Consider the following 21,561-nt stretch of genomic DNA (forward strand, 5'->3'; position numbering starts at 1 on the left):
TATGCAGTTCACCTCTGAAAGTCTCAAATCAGCATGTCTTCTCCACATTCTCAGGTAACGTATTCCAGATCCTAACGACGTGCTGTGTTTAAAAGTAAATTCCATGTGTCGCTCTTGTTCTTTTGCTGAACACCTGAAATTGATGTCCTCTGTCTCTCGACCCTTATGCCAATCTTCCAATAGTGAGCAAGGGGATCTTTTAGTTCTAATCAAGGGAGTAGAGAGGGCACTTGTTTCACCACTTTTTTCACATGACGTAATGTGGGTGTTGCTGATGAAGCCAGCATTTATTGTCCATGCATAATTGTCCTGGAGTAGATGGAGATGGAGGTGAACTGCCTTCTTGAGGCGCTGCAGTCCATGTGGTGTTGATGCACCCACAGTGCTCCAGGGAAGGTGTTCCAGGATTTTGAACCAGTGACACTGAAGGAATGACTATGTATTTCCAAGTCAGGATTGTATCTGGCTCAGGGGAACTTACAGGGGCTGGTGACCACACATATCCGCCGCCTTTGCCTTTCTAGGTGACAGAGATCTTGGCTTTAGAAGTTGCTGTTGAAGGAACCTTGGCAAGTTGCAGCATTGCCTCTTGTGGAGGGTACACGTTGTGGTTCGTTGGTGATGGAGGAAATGAATTTTGAAGGTGAGGATGGGGTTCCAGTCAAGCGGGCTGCTTTGTACCGGATGATGTTGAGCTTCTTGGGACTTGTTAGAGCTGCACTTGTCCAGGCAAATGTGTGAGTACTCCATCACACACCTGACGCGTATTTTGTAGATGGTGGACAGCTCTTGGGGATTTGGGAAGTGAATTATCACCACAGAACTCCCAGCCTCTGACCTACTTTTGAAGCCGGAATATGTATATGGCTGGTTGAGTTCAGTTTCTTTATTCTGTTTCTTCCTCATGGGATCTGCGTTTTCATGGCAAAACCAACATTTGTTGCCCATTCCTGATTGACTTTGAACTGAGTAGCCTCCTCGGCCATTTCAGAGGGCAGTTAAAAGTTAACTACATCACTGTGGGTCTGGAGTCATATTCAGGCCAGAGACATAAAGAACAGCAGATTTCCTTCCCTGAAGGACATTAGTAAACTAGATGGGTTTTTAACAAGAATTTGATGATGGTTGTCATGGTCACCATTTCTGAGTCTGGTTTTATATTCCAGATTTATTAATTGAATTTAAATTCAGCTGTCCTGTTGGAATTTAAATCCCTGCCTGTAGAACATTAACCTCCACTGCTAGTAGATTATTAAATTGCTAGTCCATTGACATTACCGTTACACCACATCTTTGCCTTATAGTCAGGATGTTGATGGTGGAAATTTCAGCAATGGCAAGGGGCAGCTGGTTAGGTTCCCACTTGTTGGAGATGGTAATTACCTGGTAACTACACTTGTGCAGATGTTATTTGCCACTCTTCAACCCAATCCTGGATTTTAGGTCTTGCTGCATTTAGTCACATATTACTTCAACATCTGAGCAATCGCTATTAGACTGAACATTGTGTAAATATCTGCAAACATCCCCACTGTTGACCTCACGATGAGGGAAGTTAATTGATGAAGCAGCTGGAGGCGGTTTGGTCTACAGTGCTATCCTGGGGAAATGCTTTGGGAAGTCCTGGAACTGAGATGATTGACCTCCAGCAACCATCACCATCTTCCTTTGTACTAGGTATGATTCCAGAGAGTGGAGAATTTTTTTCCCTCATTCACATTAATTTCAATATCTTTCAGACTCTGAGATGTCAGTCAAATGCTGCCTTGATATCAATGGAAGTTACCTCTTTCTTCACCTCTGAAGTTTAGCTCTCCTCTCTATTTCAGACCAAGGCTCTAATGAGGTCAAGAGCCAGTTTCTACTGGTAAAATTTCAACTTAGTGTCAATGAGCAGGATGTTGCTGAGTAAATGATGCTGGATAGCACTGTCCGCAATTCCATCCATAATTCTACTGGTGATCAAGAATAGACTGATAGGGCAATAACTGGCTAGGTTGGATTTGTTCTTTTTGTGGACAAGATGTACCTGGGCCACTTTCCATATTGCCAGGAAGATACCAGTGGGTCAAATTGTAGGAGGAGTTCAGAAAACTAGGGTTGTGTTCCCTAGAAGTTAGAAGGTCAAAAAGTGATTTGATCAGAGTTCTAAAAATACTAAGGGAACAGGTGTAATAAATGGAGAGGAACTGTTCTCACTGGCTGGACAGTCTAGGAGTGGAACTAAGGAACACTTCTACACACAAGGGTGGTACAAGTTGAAACTCTCTTTCAGCGGTTGATGCTAGATCAACTGTGAAATCTGAATCTGAGTTTGGGAGAGTTTTGTCCACCAAAGGGACTAAGAGATCTGAGACAAAGTTGGTTCGTGGAAGGCAGATCACAAATGATCCATGACTCAATGGGCTGTATTTTAACTCCGTTTATTTCCCTCATCTGGGCTGAAATGGCTTGGCTAGGGGTGCGGCAGGTTTTGGAGAAAAGTGCTCTCAGGAGTTCTTTTATGCTATTGCCAGAATGTTGTTAGGCCCTCATAGCTTTTTAGTATCTAGTGCCTTCAGCCATTTCTTGAAATCACTTGGAGTTAATTGAACTGACTGAAACTGGCATCTGTGATGCTGGGGCCCTCAGGAAGAGGCCTTTATGCTCTGAAGACAGCATAGGAGGAAGACATTCAGCGAAGGGACTGCTTTTAAGTAGAAGTTGAACACCGTTTTATCACTAAAAGTACCAGGTGAGGTTTTGCAACTTGAAAACCAAGTGGTTTGTGTGGTGAACACTATAGATGCACAAGATTCTTACTTTTTAGAGTAGTGAGGTGGACACTTGGAGAGAGTGGCACCAGAAATCTTTTGAGTTAAGGAAAAAAACTGTTTAACGATAGTCTTTGGGTTGGTCCAGTTGCAATTCGTTAGAGATCTGTGGGAGCAGTTCACTCAGACTACCAAGAGCCTACAAACAAAAAGCATCTCTTACTGTCTGTCTCCGTGAATGAAAAAGACAAAGCTAAAGTCTCTGAAAAGAAAGAGTTCTAGTGCAAGGAAAGACCTAGGTCCATCTGATTTGCCATTGGACAATATCCTGTCCCTAACAACAAAAATAACTGAAAGCAGTTTGAGAATCTATTCATCCCACCCTTGTATTCTGGACTTTAACTTTAGGATTTGTTTTTCTCTATATTTTCCTGCCTGTAATATTTATGTCCAACTTTTTTTTTATCGGTATTATTCACAAATGAATATGTGGGTGTTTATGGTTTTAAAGGGATATTGCTTAAGTTGCATGGCTGTAATAAGTCATCCATTTTTATTTGCAATTTAGAGTCATACAAGCATAGAACCAGACCCTTTGGTCCAACTCATTCATGCTGACCAAGTTTCCTAAACTAAACTAGTCTCACTTGCCTGCATTTGACCCATATCCCTCTAAACCTAACCCTCCATTAAATGTAAAGCCATACGCAAAAGGAAACCATTAACTTCCTAGAAACGGCAATATTTAAACTGACATGATAGGCATAAGATTGCAGTAAGGTTTTTTTAAAATAAATGACACACACTTCCATATGTAGAAATCCATCACCTTAAACTCACATATTGCAGACTGGTAAGGTCAAAGCTAATTGCTTGCAAGATTGTCTCTAATACTGTCACTGCACCTCAAGTAGCTCACACAATGTCAAGTACTTTTAGATGTGATAAATCTTTGTGAAATAAAACTAGGTTGTATTAAGTTATCCAGTTGCAAAGTATTCAGTACATTACCATCCACCACATATTCCCCATATAGTATCTCCTGAACTTCTGCAGCCTTAAGCTAGAAACTCCACATTCATTTGCAAGAAATTCATTAGCTTAGTGACTTACAGATTTCCTGATTCCTGGTTAGCTGAGTATTTCTTTGTTGAAAGGTTTAAAGCTGCTTGCTCCCATATACACCTTATCACCTGTCTGCAGCCCCTCTGTCCACTTTTGCAGTTCCCTCTTCTTCGTTTGCAGCCTTTTTCATTCCTTTCCAACTCCTCATTCCCTTTTTGCTGCCACCCTCTTCACTTTTATAGCTACATTTGGCCCGCAGGAGTCCCAGCCTCACTACTGTCTGCCTGCGGAATACCCCCACTCAGGTTCCTAGCCTTGCCGCCCTCACTCCCCCCTCCAGCCACACTTACCATGGACAGCCTCACTACGTCTAATTCACTGTGAGCCTATCAGCAGCAAATGCAAGAGAGAACCAGCTTGCAGTTGGGAGGGGCAGCTCGTCAGAGACTCTGACAGCTCCACGTAAGGAGGCGACATTTCTCTCACTGGTTTCCAAAATGGTTGAATTTTCCTGAGTGTTTTAGGGGCTTTCGAGGTGAATTCAGCACTTCTTCCTATGTGTTTTGAGCACTGATAAATATACATAACAAATACATGTAAAATTATAAAATAATAAACATGGAATACTAGCAGAAAACCCCATGGTGTTGTTCAGAGTTGGATTATATAGGGAACTACATGGTGCAGGGGTCATTTGGCCATCCTTGCCATTTCCTCTCACCCATGTATATTTTCTCTTTTTAAGCTTTTGTACAATTGTGCCCAGAATGTAATTGCTTATTCTGTTCAAGAATAACTTTGTCTGTGATAGGTAAAGTTATTTCCCTGTTAATGATGAAACCTGCTGTGAATTACTTTAGTCCTGAGTTATAGTCTGTCAGTCAAATTGATCACCATGGTAGTTTAATTTGGTGGTTACACATTTGTGACAACAAATGGAATAGTTGTGCTCAATTGTCAGCACAGTTTTCCCAATTGAGTTGAGATACAACCCATCGAGCCAGGGCTGATTTGTGGCCAACTTTCACAAACCACTTTGTCTTAGATCCCTTAGTGCCTTTCTTTCAAACTCTGATTCAGAATTCACATCTATCATCAATTGCTGACAAAGAGTTTCAACTTCTCTCATCCTTTGTGTGCCGAAGTGTTCCTTAGTTTCACTCCTGAAGGCCCTGGCTGTGTCCTTCCTGAACTGTCCAGTCGGTGCAAATAGTTCCTCTCCATCTACCACATCTGTTCCTTTTAGTATCTTGAGAACTTTGATCAAATCACCTCTTGACCTTCTAACCTCCAGGGAGTATAACCTTACTTAACCTAATCTCCACTACAGGGCAATTTAGCACGGCCAATCCACCTAACCTGTACTTGTGGAGTGTCATCCCCTGAACTGCCCACAGTAACTGCAGCTGTACAATCAAGGCTTTGTATCAATGAAATATGTGTGCATTATCGGTCCTTGAGATTCATAGGCTAGAGTTCCACTAGCCTTATTGATTATCTTGAAGCTGGTGGGGAAGTGTTTCTGGGGGTTGGGGAGCTCTTTCTGCACTTCTGTATAGAAGTGTTATTATCTTTGACCTTTAACTTCTAACCTCAAGCATTTCTTCTCACCCCACCTCCAGATAACATGTTAGTGATCACTGTGGCAACCAAGGAGACAGAAGGATACAAACGTTTCATCCGGACTGCAAAACACTTTAACTACACCGTCAAGGTACACAGCAGCTGTATGAAAAGACGTTGGGGGGGAGGCATCATCAAGCGGTGGAAGAACCTTTGTTGTTGGATGTAGACTGGTGAATATTTATAAAGGACAGTCTGACAGTCTCGCAATTGCTGACCAGTCTATGGTCATGAGATTAGCTTCATATTCCAGATTTATTCAATTAATTGCAATCAAGTTTCCCAGCTCGTGTCACCAAGCATTTGTGCAGACTTCTGGATTACAAGTTCAGTGATATAACCACACTGGTACCGTCCCCACTTCATTGGAAAATGGCAGCATGTGAGCCTGTCTCTGAAGTGGTGCATTACAGTTTCGATACGGAGTTCACGTTGCAACGGTAACCTGAACTTTTACATGCAGGTCTTTTTTCCTGGGTAGGGGAGTCCAAAACAAAACAGCGTAGGTTTTAGGTGAGAGGGGAAAGATATAAAAAGGGCAACTTTTCACACAGAGGGTGGTGCGAGTATGGAATGAGCTGCCAGAGGAAGTGGTGGAGGCTGGTACAATTACAACACTTAAAACGCATCTGCATGCATACTTGGATAGGAAGGATTTAGAGGGATATGGGCCAAATGCTAGCAAATGTTGCTAGATTAATGTAGGATATCTGGTCGTCATGGATGAGTTGGACCGAAGGGTCTGTTTCTGTGCTGTCTATGACTCTGTGTTCAGGTCTGGAGCTGTGGATAATGATGGTAGAGACACCAACTTTCTTTCCATTGTTTGGCTGACCAAAATTTTTTTCCCCAATCAAACCTCCCTTCTTCCATTTGTGTGTGTTGAAAAGATTTCCAGTTTGTTGCTCAACCTGTTTGGCTACATTATGAATACACCTTCCTCATTCATTAAGTCCTGGAGTGGGATTTGAATCCAGAGTTTCAGGCTGTAGAGGCCACTGCAGCACAACACCCCTTGTCCTCTCCCATACTGAAGAAGGGCAATGACCTGGGACTTACAGACCAGTAAGTTTGATATCAGTGATTGGACTGATGACAAAATCAAAAACGTAACAGGAAAGCATCTAAAAACGAAAGTGCAATAGCATAAGTTCATAGTGACCAATTTGACCAATTCCACTGAATTTTGTGAAGCAGTAACAGGAAATGTAGGTAAAGGTAATGTCGTAAATGTAATAATATATTTGGATGATGAAAAATACCTTCGATGAGATAGACCCCTGACTAAAGTCACAACTTTTGGAGTCAGGGGATAGATCAATTGGACAGAAAGCTGGTTACAAGACAAAAAACTGAGAGTAAGAGATGAAAGTAATATACTTGGACTCGAGGCTAGTGTAAAGTGATATGCCGCGTGGCTGGGGTTGCCAATACTCACCACTTACATAAATCGTTTGGGAATTGGAAGACCAATTTCAAAATTTGTGGATGATTCCAAATTGGGGAAGTTTAGTTGGTATTGAGGATGTGCTGAAAACATCAATCAAATCACCTCTCGCTATTCTAAACTCCAGTGAAAGCAAGCCCAGCCTGTCCAATTGTATCCTCCTAAAACAACCTGATCATTCCAGATACGATCATTGGGCAGATACTTATTGATCATAGAATCCCTGTAGTGTGGAAGCAGGCCACTCAGCCCATTGAGCCCGCACCGACTCCCCAAAGAACATCCCACTTAGACCCACCCCCAATAACCCTGCCTTTCTCAGGGCTAATCCACCTAGCCTGTAGATCGCTGGACGCTTTGGACAATTTAGCATGGCCAATCCACCCTAACCTGCACATCTTTGGACTGTGGGAGGAAACCCTTGCAGACCCAGGGAAAATGTGCAAATTGCACACACACAGTCACCCAAGGGTGGAATCGAACCCAGGTCCCTGGCATTGTGAGGCAGCAAGTGCTAACCACTGAGCCACTGTGTCATCATGATGATGGATGACTGTTGACTCCTTGCCCAATTCCATTTGAAGGTTAGATTTTATTCCTTCTAAGAACAAGAACTTTTTGTTTTCTGTAACAGTACAGTTGATAGCCGTACAGATGACGCTGGATAAATTGATGTTGCTTTTTCAATGAGGGGACATCAGTGATTCTTGCTGTTTTTCTTTTTTTCATATGCTAGTGATCTGTTTATACTTGGAAGTGAGTTACTGCTGTAAAACTCATGTTATTCAAAAAATACCAAAATACAGAATACTAAAAAAATTCAACTTTACAAAGGACCTGATTTCCAACAGGTGAGGGCTTTGGAGAAGGTCTGGAAAGTATTCATGAGAATGGTCTAAGGGATGAGGAACTTCAGCTCCATGCAGAGACTGGACAAGTTGAGACTGCTTTCCTGGGTGAAGAGAAGGTCAAGAGGAGGTTAGGTAGAGGTGTTCAAAATCATAAAGGGACTAGACAGAGTAGAGGAGAAAAAACTATTCCTGTTGGTGGAAGGATCAGGAATCAGATGGCTCAGATCTAAGATGATTGGTAAAAGAAGCAATGGAGTTACAAAGAGAAACTTTTTCTTTGCAGCAAGTGGTTAGGATCTTGAATGTGCTACCTGAGAGGTTTGTGCAGGCAGGTTCAATTGAGGCATTCAAGAGGAAATAGGATGATTGGAAAGAATGTTCAGGGTTATGGGACGAAGGTGAGGGAATGGCACTAGCTGTGTTGTTCGTTTGGAGATATGGAAGCCACAGGATGGGCAAATGGCCTTCTGTAGGGAAGCCACATACTGCTTGTAAAATATCCTAAATGGGCTGCAGGAAGACTGGGCTGTAAAAGGTACTGAATCACAAGGCAACACAGGTTAATGAGACTGTAATGTAAAGGGAATTATATCTTTATTCTAAGGATGGCTCCTGAGTATGTCTCATTTTTTCCTCCTTATCCTTAGACCCTGGGACTGGGCCAAGAGTGGAAGGGAGGTGATGTGGCTCGGACAGTGGGAGGTGGCCAGAAGGTGCGGTGGCTGCAAAAGGAAATGGCGAAGCACGAAGCCAAGGAGGACCTGATCGTGATGTTTGTGGACAGGTAGATCTGAGGGTTTCAAGTGGCGGATACAATTAGCCATAGGGTAGCCCTGGGAGAGCCAGCTGGTTGCAGCGTCAGTCCAGGAGAGCACGGATATCTCCAGCTGAGTTAGAGCATCACCAGTCTTGTATTCCAACGTGAACTTGGTACATTGTGCAGTTCTGCATTAGGTCATGTGAACAGCCTCTCCATTTTGTTTAACACTGAGAAATGGCTTCCCTCCCATTGTTGCCTCGAATTTCACGTATCATAATCACACACAGATGTAAACAAACAAACACAAGTGCACACTCCCCCGCACACAGATGTGCAGGCATGCTGCTACGACCTCAGATGATGGTAATACTGGACAATTCAGATCCCAGAGTGAGATACGGGAAAAGACATTTTGTTTACTGGGGTGATCAATCATTGGACAAATTCACAAAAGGTTGCTGATGTAGTGATTGAGTCATACAGCATGGAAACAGATCCTTCAGTCCAACTAGTCCATGCTGAACCTAATCCCAAACTAAACTAGTCCCACCTGCCAGCTCCTGGCCCATATCCCTCCAAACCTTTCCTATTCATGTACTTACCCAGATGTCTTTTAAACGTTGTAATTGTACCCACATCCACCACATTCTCAGGAAGTTCATTCTATATGCAAACCACCCTCTGTATAAAAGATTTGCCCCTCACATCTTTATTAAATCTTTCTCCTCTCACCCCTTATCTTGAAATCCCCCCTCTTAAGGAAAAGACAACTACCATTAACTCTACCTATACCCTTCATTATTTTTTAAACTTCTACAAGGTCACCTTCTAAACCATGAATCCATGCTGCCTGGCTTGTGGTGTTCTTCCAGCATCCCGTTTGTCTACCTGCCATCCTTACCTGGTCTGGCCCACATGTGACTCCAGACCCACGGCAATGTGTTTGACGCTGAACCACCCTCTGGGCAATTAGGGATGCTCAATAAAGGCTGGTCTAGCCAGTGATGCCCTCATCCTGTGAATGAATAAAGAATAAAGCCTCTCAACCTCCTACGCTCCAGTGAAAAAAGTCCCAGCCTAAATAGCCTTTCTTTATAACTGAAGCCTTGTTACACTATACAATAACTAATAGAGACAAACTCATTACAAATATCAGAAGGAAAGATTGAACCATTTTACCCCAACAGTAACCTTACAGACGCTCAACCTCAGTGAAGAGTCACCTCTATCTCCACACTAGAGCTCCTGTTCAGATGGCATAACTGTAATCACTTCCTTCTCAGCAAATTTCTGCCTATAATCAATGCTATTTTCTTTAGTTTATGCCTCTACCTGAGACTGTTGAATAGCTGCTAACTCAGCTTACTCTTAAACACGTGCTCATTAAACTGATGTCTTCAACAGCCTTATAGGATATCTTCCTCTCCGACACCTTGACAGTCTTATGCTTCTGGCTTTTTCTTATAAGTGACACGGGAGTTCTCCCCTCTAGACTGTTTTGGAGACAGTTTAACATTTTTCTTTTTGAGAAACGACCTTCTACCTGAATGAACCCGTTTCTGGACCCCTCTCGCACATGTGCCCTCTCTCTCTTTGGGTTATAAAACTTGGGGGACTTGCTAGTCATTTAGCATATTTAGCTAGAATCACATGATATCTTGGAAATGTCTTTAGCTCACTATTCAAAAATGAGCTGATCTTTATTTAAAAAAAGTACAGATCAGACCTTTACAGAACTGAAGACTAAAATCCATTTTTCCTCAACCTTAGTACCCAAGTTACTAAATAATAACAAAAACATAAATTACTGGAGAAACTCAGCAGGTCTGGCAGCATCTATGGAGAGCAAGCAGAGTTAATACTTCGAGTCCACTGACCCTTCTTCAGAACGGAGTTTCTCCGGCAATTTCTGTTTTTGTTTTAGATCTCCAGTTCTTTGTTATATTTTACCATATAAGCCTTCATCACAACACAAATGGACACACGCATTCTTGCGTGCATAAATAGATATGTGCTCGGGGCAAGCGCATGCAAACATTTTTTTACACGTGGGTGCACAGTCACACTCTCCCTCACAAACACATGCAAACTATGCTTTCACAAATGTGCAGGCTTAGATATACATGCGCAAATATGTACATATGCACTAACATATAGACACACAGGCACAAATGCACGCATACGTGGTCACACATATGAACAGGCATGCACATGCAAATTCAGACAGACAAACGCACAAAAGTGCAGAGGCAAACAAACGCACACCCATGCACTCACACACGTATGCACACAAGCACACATTTACCCCCACACACACAGATGCTCGCATGCACACACACTGGCTAGCCTGTGACACAATAAGCCACAATATACAAAACATATTGTCAGGGCTGTATATTTCCCTCTTGACAGTAGGTAGATAGTGGATGGGTTTTGGAGATCCTCTATCTGGTTTCCCCACATCCAGCAGCCCTGTGTGTTCACAATTGCACGGTCGCCCGCATGCTTGAGTCATGTTGTTGAACATGGCTGCTGACTCTTTCTCACAGTTCACTACATTGGACATTCCTTCCTGCAACACTTCAGACCATCCGTGTTGCCAGGCAGTCCGGCACTTAGGGCAACTCGAAGTCAACACCACTCCTGTCTTTGTGCATGTGTGTTGGAACAAAAAAGGAATTCTGGATGATTTAACTTCTGTTCACTGAAGGAGATCCTGAAAACAAAATCAAGTGGTAAAATATGTGATTACGTTTTTGACCCTAGATTACTTGTGGCAACTTGTCACCATCTTTTCAAGGGCGACAAGGGATAGGTAATAAATACAGACCTAATCACTGAAGCCCATATCCCATCAGCAAATTTAAAAAAAAATTGCTAACACTTCAAGTCCACTGTAGCACAAGGTATGAAGATCTAGCAAACACTGCTGTACCTCCTCTGGCCATGTGTTGGGGAGAGTGTAGAGGGAGCTTCACTGTAACTAACCCTGTGCTGTATCTGTCCTGGGAGTGTTTGATGGGGACAGTGTAGAGGAAGCTTTACTCTGTATCTAACTCGGTACTGTATCTATCCTGGGAGTTTTGATGGGTGCAATGTAGAGGGAGCTTTACTCTGTATCCGACCTTGTGCTGTACCTGTCCTGGGCGTGTTTGTTGGGGGACAGCGTAGAGGGAATTTTACTCTGTATCTAGCCCCGTGCTGTCCCTGTCCTGGGAGTTTGGATGGGGACAGTGGAGGGAACTTCACTCTGTATCTATTTCCATACTGTATATGACCTGCAAGTGTTTGATGGCAACAGTGTAGAGGGAGATTGATGTTTCCAACACTCTCAAGCACTAAATTTATTGTGCAACTGTGCACACATTTCAAATCAGATTGAGAGGCAGCAACTGTTAATGACACAGTCTTGATGGTACTAAATCAGTGAAAGGACGTGTTTTCCAGCCAGGTTTGACTGCTTTGAGCAGCTTGTCTCGGCATCTAAGTACAACTTGACCTCATTACTTTCTGCTTAGGCATGTAACTCAGTACCCATGTGTTCGGTACCCGGTGGCTGTGTGCAGTTGGGTCTGTGCCCAGTTGGTTGTGTCTAATACACAGTGCCAAGATGTGGCTTCTGTTCTTGGCCCAAGGGGTCTTTACACAAAAAATTCACTCAGTCAGGAAAAGCTGTGGCAGACATTTGAAGTAACCTTGGTTTGAACTTTTAAACAAAAATTTACATTGGATGTTGCGGTAGAAAATGATACTGAATGAGGAGAAGAGTGGCACAGTGGGATTAGTTTGTGGTTGATACTGGCTATGGGGAGAGAGCAGGGCAATGAATTAGTTTGAATTGAAACAAAAACAGAAATTGCTAGAAAAGCTGAGCAGGCCTGGCAGCATCTGTGGAGAGAAATCAGAGTTAACATTTCAGGTCAAGTGACCCTTCCTCAGAACTCCTCAAAACTTAGTTTGAATTGACACTGGATTATGGGAACAGGACGAGACAGTGAATTAGTACTGTTGGGAATGACGTGGGGCTGTGGGGAGAGAGCAGGGCAGTGGGATTAATTTGAATTGACATATGATTCAGTGAATTGAGCAAGAGTTTGTTTGATCTGTTGTCTTTCAAATCAAATCTTAAAACGAAGCAACTGTCTGTCCCCTGTAGAAGCTATTAAAGATGTGACAGCTTCTCTTTCAAGGAAGGGCTGGGCTAGGCATCAGGTTCACCTTGATGTCCTAATTCCTATATTTATCCCTAAATCGTCATCACTAAAACAGATGGGGTTTATTCATTGCGGCTTGTGATCTTGCTGTGTAAATAGACTGCCACGTTTGTAACCCAAAACAGTGACTGTATTTGAAAATAATGCTGTCTTGTCTGCAGAGATCCTGATGTTGTGATAGGTGCTATAGAAATGCAGGCTTTCTTACTTTTAAGAATAAAGATGGAAATTGTTGCAATTAACCCTGAATGGAATGCTAAAAGGAGAAAGTTTTTGGAGAGTGTGAAGGGGGATGCTGGGTCTGATGCAAACAAAGTTTGGCTTTCACTTCACTGAACTCAGTTGACTTTTACACGGACCTGCTTGAAGGAAGCAACTCCGACACAAGTGAGTACCTATTCAAAGTTAAAATGAGCATTTCCTAACTCCCTCAATAAGCTGGAGATGTGAGCACTGTGATTGACGGAGAGAACACATGGCCCCATTCAACCCTCGTAGAACTTAATAGAAAGCAATTTTATAGGTGCATCTCCTCTCTCTTGCACACACACTCTCATTCTCTCTCTCTTGCACGCACTCTCTAAGTCTCTCTCTCTTTCTTTCTCTCTCTCATAGACACAAACATTCTCCCACACACACATGCACTCTCTATCTCTCTCTCTCACACATACACACACTTTCTCTCACTTTCACTCAATTTCTCTCTCACACACACACATCCACACACACTCTCATTCTCTCTCTCACTCACACTTTCACTCTCTCACACACTTTTTCTCTCTCTCTCTCTCACACACACACAGACAGACACAGACACACACACACACAGACACACTTCTCTCATTCTCACTCTCTCTCTTCCACTATTTTAGTTTGACTAGATTGATTCTCTCAAACTAACAGCCTCCAGACTTTGTAAGGAACACAGGGAGACAGGCTGTTAGAAATGTTCCTTGAGATATATTCTGACCTCGGGTTTAAAGGTTGTGCCTGGGAATGTTAGGACAAGAAGGGGCAGGCCATTCACCCTACAATCTTGCTGCTGTGTTCAATGCTATTGTGGTTGATCAAATCACCTCTGTTTTGTGGTATGAGTGGATAGAAGGATTTTGCCACCAATCCTCTTTCCTTGTCTAGGTTTAAGGGCCTATTTGGTTTACAGTGGTAGAGGAAAAACCACAACTGAGTCGAAACAAGAAGAGGCTGTTAAACAGGATGTGGTTTTGTTGCGTGATAGCAATCTGCCTGCAAGTTACATTAGCAAGATGGCATTGTGACTGAGACTATAAGAACACCAATGACTATACGTCTGCACTCCTCAAGGTCCTAAAATGTTGAATTTTATTCACCCCACCACTCCAGGACTGTATGATATTATCAGATTGGGTGGTTTAATGCAGATTCCACAACTGTTACCTTCTACAGCATATTCCACATTCCTCGGTGAAGAAATATATGCCAGTCTCAGTCTTGAAAGTGCCAGCTGACCCCTCCCACTCCCCTTTCTGCAAAGAAATGCTTCCTGAATGAATGAATGAGCTTTATTGTCACATGTACTCAAATGAGTACAGTAAGAAGTTTATAAGTCGTCACTTACAGCGCCAACTTAGATACAAATATACCTAGGTACAATCCTTAGTTACAGACTAGAGAAATGAAGGAAAAAGAAGTCACATTACAGCTATACACAGTATAAGCATAAGTCAGAAAAACAAGAAGCAAAATTAAAAAGACAAACATCACAGTTCTCTCCCGGGGCTTTCTGCAGCAGACCAGTGCAGGGGGCCTCCACATGGTCTGACCGCTGTTTGTTGCCACGCTCCCGCCCTGGTGTGCCGCGGCGGCCACGCTCCCGCGCTGTGGTACCGCAGCCGCCACGCTCCCACTCTGGGCCGCTGGCATCCCCGCTCTGGTTGCTGGCATCCCCAATTCAAAGGCCGAGGTCTGGGTGTCCGAGGTCTGGAGGAGAGAAGGAGTAAAGAGGGGCAAAAAAGAAAAAGAATGGGCAGAGTTGAGGAACTCTGGCTGGAGCATCCTGCTCCAGTGCCATCTTACTGGAAACATGACCTTACATCACCCTAAATGGCCTGACTTGAATTTGAAGGCTCTGCTTCCCACTTCTTCATCTCTGGAGAAAATTGTTTACAAACGTACAAATTAGGAGCAGGAGTAGCTTCCTCGAGCCGGCCTTTCAAATCTGCAGCAGATACAAACCTAGTTTCTCTGTGGACCCTGTTGGATCCTTTAATCATTTTATACACCTTTTATACAATCTGATGATTGCTCCCTCAATTTTCTACAATTTGCCAACATTGTTGGAGCAAAAATATTGTGCTAGAATGATGGGAAGAGTGCCCTCGCTCTTCAGACAATGGCCATGGGATCTTCTATATCCACTTGACAAAGAGAGGGCCACATGTTCGGCCCTGATCAAGTGGTTCCCTCTTCCAGCAATGCTGTGCCATTATCTCAGACTGCACCGCGAGTAGCACCTTGGATTTTTGTCTTCTGGTCTCTGGAGAGGGACTCAAACTTGCAACCTTCTGAAGCTAAGGTGTGAGTGCTGTCCACGGAGGCCCTGACAATGGTAGAAAATTCTGTTTCCCCATCCACACAAATTGGTTGCAATACGTGAGTCCTGGATCTATGTAGACCTTCAGATTGGTGCCCAGGGAGGGAATTCCAGAGCCCAGGGCCTGAAGCAGCCGAACGCATTGTCACAATGAGAATGGCTAGAATTCGGGGACCGGGGGATATTCTCACGGGTCTGGAAGGAGAGTATTGATGGTGGGGGACACGAGCAGGGGACACAGGGATGAATTTGGAGATTGAAGTATACAGAGATGTGGATGGTGGGTGCGGGGTTGGTGTAGATGGGGTTTGGAAACTGGATGAGAATTTTAAAGTCAAGTGTTGTCAGAACGGAAATAATCCAGTTCGGAGAGCAAGGAGGTGATGGAGTCTTGCTGTGGGTTGGGACAAGGGCAGCAGAGTTTCAAATGAGCTTGGGAACAGTGGGTGGTGGGCTGCTGGTCAGGAAGGTGTTGAAATAGGAGCTTGATGGGGTGTGTACAGAGTGGAAGAGACCAAAGCAGGGTTGCCACCTGAACATAATAGTGGAGGTTTCATCCTGTCCTTAAATAATTCATTGCCAACACATCCGGCTTGTGATGCACTGCCTCCCTAGACCATTAGGAAAACAAAATTCCATTTGGATGATACTTTATTGAGCGTTAAAAAGCCTTTCTGACCCCTCATTTTTAATATTTTAAATCTGATAAAAAGGAATGCCCAAAGAAAATCATTTTTTAAAAATGCTTTTTAATATAACTGATTTTTCTCAAGAGTTGGGCACAACAGCGTGCTAGAGCTTTGATTCCTGGAGGATACAGGCTAATCCTGAAGAGTTGACAATCTGACACCAATGAGAATCAGAGCGAGACACAGGCAATGCAAAGGGCTGTGCTCCCAATGTTAAACAGAGAAAACCTTTGACTCTCCTTCCCTGTAAGAGTGAAGCATTCATTGTAGCTGGTTGGCAGAACCTCCAGATTCCTAGAAATCCTCAGATTTGGCACGATGTCTGTACCTGAATGGGCATCGAAAAATAAAGAAAATCAGGGCTCGAGACACAGATCCCGGCCTAGGGTTGCTGGTGGCATCCTGAACCAAGATTTTCAACTACTGATGAGAGGAACTTTTGAGTAGCAATTTTAAATTGAATCCAGTGGCTCAAAATCAAGGCTGAGATAGAAAGGTTTTTTAACTAGTAAGGGATTCAAGGGTTACGGGGAAAAGGCAGGAAAGTGGAGTTGAGGATTATCAGATTAGCTATGATTTCATTGAATGGTGGTGCAGACTGGATGGGCTGAATGGCCCACTTCTAATTCTACATGTTACTGTCTTAGGTATACAATGAGAAATGGAATTATTCTCACCAGCTTTTGGAAGCTCAACAGATTAGGTTTTGTATTTCTAAAAGAAAACATTTTGTGGAGATGGCAGAGAAACCCTTTTCTTTGAAATAATAAAGAATTCTGCATTTTATCTTAGTGCTTCTTGGTTTTTTGCATTTGAGATTGAGGGGATCAGATTTGTTATAAACATTGCTGTAACATAAGAAACATGGCACCCAATCTGAATACAGCATGCTTTCACAAATTGCAATATGATAGCAGATAAATAATCTGTGACAACGAATTAATGAGCAATTAATATTGGACACAAGACAAGTGGAGAGCACACCTGCTATCTTTAAAGCTTCCTGTATTCTATCCCAACCAAACCTTCCCTGGACAGGTACTGCACGGGGTTAGATACAGAGTAAAACTGCCTCTACACTATCCCTATCAAACACTCGCAGGACAAGGACAGCACAGGGTTAGATGTAGAGTAAAGTTCCCTCTGCTCTGATCCAATGAAACACTCTCAGGATAGGTACAGCATGGGGTTAGATACAGAATAAAGCTTTCTTTACACTGTCCCTTATCCAACACTCCCAGGACAGGTACAGCGCAGGGCTAGATACAGAGTAAAGGTTCCTCTGCTCTGTCCCCATGAAACACTAACAGGTCAGGGACAGCACTGAGTTAGATACAGAGTAAAGCTCCCTCCATGGTGCCTTAGGTTTGCTGATTAGAAATTTGTGAATTAGAATTAGAAATTAGAATTGTCCAAACCCAGACTGGAAAGCAGGGACTTGGATTAAGACCCAGGCAGGAGGGGTAAGAATGGAAATATTGGGGAGTCTTGACCATGCAGTTCATGTCAGAACAAACAGTGCATCTTTCTTTTCAAAAAAAAGTTGTCATTTGCTAATCTTACTGAGATTTCTGTGTAAAGTTATACCATCTGCCCCAAACTGTGACACCAGACTGTGAAACCATGGGAATCATTGCCCATGATTGTTTAGCAGTGAATGAGTTGGTTTATTTGTTCTAGGTTGGTAATAGGATACAAGGTACAAGAACAAGGAGAGTTCACATCTGTAGCCAAGGAAGGAACTGAACCTTCTTCTTCAATACTTTGGTCTCATTTAAGTGGGACTGGTTCTTGTCCTACTTAATATTCCCCATCTCCACCGTTACGCTGAAAGCTTTTTCTTTTTCTCATCTTCCATGGGATATGTGTTTTGTTGGCTAGACTAGCATTTGTTGGCCGTCCCTAATTGCTTTTGAACTGAATGTCATGCTTGGCCATTTCAGAGGGCAGTTAAAAGTCAACGGCATTACTGTGGGTCTGGAGTCATATGTAGGCCAGACCATGTAATGACAGCAGATTTCCTTCCCTAAAGGGCATTGGTGGGCCAGATTGGTTTTTACTGAAGTCGTGAGAGTAGCATTTAACGCCAGCTTTATAAGTTGAATTTAAATTCCACCAGTTGCCATGGAGGCATTTGAACCCAGGTCCCTACAGCATTAGCCTTGGCCTCTGGTTTGCTAGTTGTGATGTTACCTTGTAGATATCAGCATTCTCTTCTGGATTAGGCCTCACACTCCATAATGAGTGTCAACCAGAACAACCCATGGTCCCTCTGCAGTGTCAGGTGTGGCTTATTGGGCAGGCACATGCCCCTCTAAATCAGAAAGTCATGGGTTTGAGTCCCATTCTATGTGCTTGAGGGGGTGCAGCACTGTCAGAGGTACCACCTTTCAGCTGAGATATTAAATTGAGGGCCTTTCAGGCAGGCATAAAGGATTTTGAGAAGTAGCTCGGGTTGTGGATGAGGTTGTAGACTTGCTCGCTGATCCGGTGTGTTCAACTGGGACAACGCATCCATAATAGCACGAGCCAAACAGAGACATGCCAGGGCCCAAACACATTGAACTGGACCTTATATACAACCCACTGAAAAACAGAACCGAAAGAGATGCCAAACACCCCAGCAAACCGAGGCATATAAACAACAAGCGGGACAGAACCCCAACATTTCCTTGGAGGCGCACTGACGATGTTACCTAGCAGGGTGACAAAACTTCTGCAATCAAACACCCCGTTCAGTGAGCAAGTCTACAACCTCAACCTCGGGCATAAAGAATCCAAAGTATGGCCGTTGTTACGAAGTTCAGTTAGGCAGCAGCTTTTTTACGCACAGCAAAATCCCACAGACAGCAATTTATTTTGGTGATATTGGAGAATAAACATTAATCCCATGTGGGGGGATCTTCCTCTGCTGGTCCTCCAATACTGTCTGGGGATCAGGACCACCCATAGGTTTTTTTTTAAAAACAATCGCTTTCAGTGGTTTGCAAGCTAACTTCTGCGCTGCACGGAATTGTTAACCTAGGATTTGTGCTGGAGTCTCGGAGTGGGACTTTCCAACAACCACAATCATCTTCCTTTCCCCAATTCCCATTGACTCCAGTTTTGCAAAGGGCTTCTTGATGCCACACTCAATTGAATGCTCCGTTGATGTCAAGGCAACCACTTTGACCTTACCTCAGGAATTCAGGTCCATTGTTCATGTTTGGAACAAAGCACATGAGGGAGAAAGGAATAGAAAGATATATTGATAGGGTGCGATGAAGAGGCTCCTGAGGAGCCTGAACACCAGCATGGAACAGATGGGCTTAATGGCTTGTTTCCGTGATGTAAGTTCAATATTTGTCACAATAGTGTTGTCCCTTGCTAATGATGTTATCAATGCACTCCCTCCATCTTGCCCCTACAGTTATGATGTCATCTTTGCTGGCTCTCCTCTGGAACTGCTGAAGAAGTTTGTACTGTTTAATCACAAGGTGATCTTTGCAGCAGAAGGATTTATCTGGCCGGACGAGTCCCTGGAGGATAAGTATCCACCAGTCCGTAGTGGGAAGCGATACCTCAATTCTGGAGGTAATATTTTATTTTTGTTTTTTTTCTTATTTTTCTTATTAACCCACTGAAAATTGTCTCTGTACAATTGCATCCACTTTAAAATGAACGTACAAAGTTTTGCATTTTGGTGTTAAAATCAAAAATTATCAGTTTTAATACCAACATAGAAATCCCTTGTTAGATTTTTTTTCAATTTATCAAGATTGCATTAGATACAAATGCTTCCACCTATATATAAAACGCAGGCATGTCTGTGATACTGAAGCGACAGAGGAGGCCAACATTCATTCCCTTCTTCATAGCTACCTGGGCTACTAAGAGCTGATCAATGAGAACATGTTGGTAGAGCTCCACCAATGTCATCCTGGGACTGATTTGATTGCAATATACATACATTTCTAAGATGATGAAGGGGCTAGATCATTAGATCCATGAGGAGATGGGTTTGGAGAGGGATTTATCATATTTTTTTCCTGTTCCTTTAAAGTGGACTGCTATGGTACAGTGGAATCTGAGTATCCTAATACACGTACCACAGGGTCTTAATGTTCTGATACAACAAGTAATGAAAAAGGCAGTGAGATGTTGGGTTTTATTGCAAAGGGGGATGGAGTATAAATGTAAGGAAGTCTTGCTGGGACTGTACAGGGCTTTGGTAAAGGGCACACTTTTAGTACCAAGTGCAATTTTTGTCTCCTTGATTAGGGAACTTGCACTAGCAGCGGTTTACAGAAGGTTCACTCAGCTAATTCCTGGGTTGAAGGGCTTGTCTTATGAGGAAAGGTTAAGCTGGTTGAGCTGATACTCTTTGGAATTTAGAAGAATGAGGCGTTATTTAAATATATAAGATTCTGAGGGATCTTCACAGGGTAGACACAATGTAGTCGAGGAGAATACTGAGACACAGTCTATTAGACTAGACGGGATTGAGGTTCATAAGGAGGAGGTGTTAGCAATTCTGGAAGGTGTGAAAATAGATAAGTCCCCTGGGCCGGATGGGATTTATCCTAGGATTCTCTGGGAAGCTAGAGAGGAGATTGCAGAGCCTTTGGCTTTGATCTTTATGTCGTCATTGTCTTCAGGAATAGTGCCAGAAGACTGGAGACTAGCAAATGTTGTCCCCTTGTTCAAGAAGGGGAGTAGAGACAACCCTGGTAATTATAGACCAGTGAGCCTTACTTCGGTTGTGGGTAAAGTGTTGGAAAGGATTATAAGAGATAGGATTTATAATCATCTAGAAAGGAATAATTTGATTAGGGATGGTCAACACGGTTTTGTGAAGGGTAGGTCGTGCTTCACAAACCTTATTGAGTTCTTCGAGAAGGTGACCAAACAGGTGGATGAGGGTAAAGCGGTTGATGTGGTGTAGATGGATTTCAGTAAAGCGTTTGATAAGGTTCCCCATGGTAGGCTATTGCAGAAAATATGGAGGCATGGGATTGAGGGTGATTTAGCGGTTTGGATCAGAAATTGGCTAGCTGTAAGAAGACAGAGGGTGGTGGTTGATGGGAAATGTTCATCCTGGAGTTCAGTTACTAGTGGTGTACCTCAAGGATCTGTTTTGGGGCCACTGCTGTTTGTCATTTTTATAAATGACCTGGATGAGGGCGTAGAAGGATGGGTTAGTAAATTTGCGGATGACACCAAAGTCGGTGGAGTTGTGGATAGTGCAGAAGGATGTTGCAGGTTACAGAGGGACATAGATAAGCTGCAGAGCTGGGCTGAGAGGTGGCAAATGGAGTTTAATGCAGAAAAGTGTGAGGTGATTCACTTTGGAAGGAGTAACAGGAATACAGAGTACTGGGCTAATGGTAAGATTCTTGGTAGTGTGGATGAGCAGAAAGATCTCGGTGTCCATGTGCATAGATCACTGAAAGTTGCCACCCAGGTTGATAGCGTTGTTAAGAAGGCGTACAGTATGTTAGGTTTTATTGGTAGAGGGATTGAGTTTCGGAGCCATGAGGTCATGTTGCAGCTGTACAAAACTCTGGTGCGGCCGCACTTGGAGTATTGCGTACAGTTCTGGTCACCG

At 43.2% G+C, this 21,561-nt stretch overlaps 1 protein-coding gene across 1 annotated transcript in view; it reads left to right on the forward strand.

Annotated features, from left to right (window-relative positions):
- The first annotated feature begins 546 nt into the window (after positions 1-546).
- LOC109923769 (multifunctional procollagen lysine hydroxylase and glycosyltransferase LH3-like) overlaps positions 547-21,561 on the forward strand; it is a 151,704-nt gene continuing 130,689 nt past the window's right edge. The window contains exons 1-4 of the mRNA XM_048620040.1: positions 547-643; positions 5,441-5,532; positions 8,387-8,523; positions 19,384-19,547. Of these exons, the coding sequence (XP_048475997.1) occupies positions 622-643; positions 5,441-5,532; positions 8,387-8,523; positions 19,384-19,547 (415 nt within the window). The 5' untranslated portion in view covers positions 547-621. The remainder of the gene's footprint in view (positions 644-5,440; positions 5,533-8,386; positions 8,524-19,383; positions 19,548-21,561) is intronic.

This window comes from Rhincodon typus, chromosome 45 (genome assembly GCF_021869965.1).
Source record: "Rhincodon typus isolate 14 chromosome 45, sRhiTyp1.1, whole genome shotgun sequence".
Taxonomy (NCBI): Eukaryota; Metazoa; Chordata; class Chondrichthyes; order Orectolobiformes; family Rhincodontidae; genus Rhincodon; species Rhincodon typus.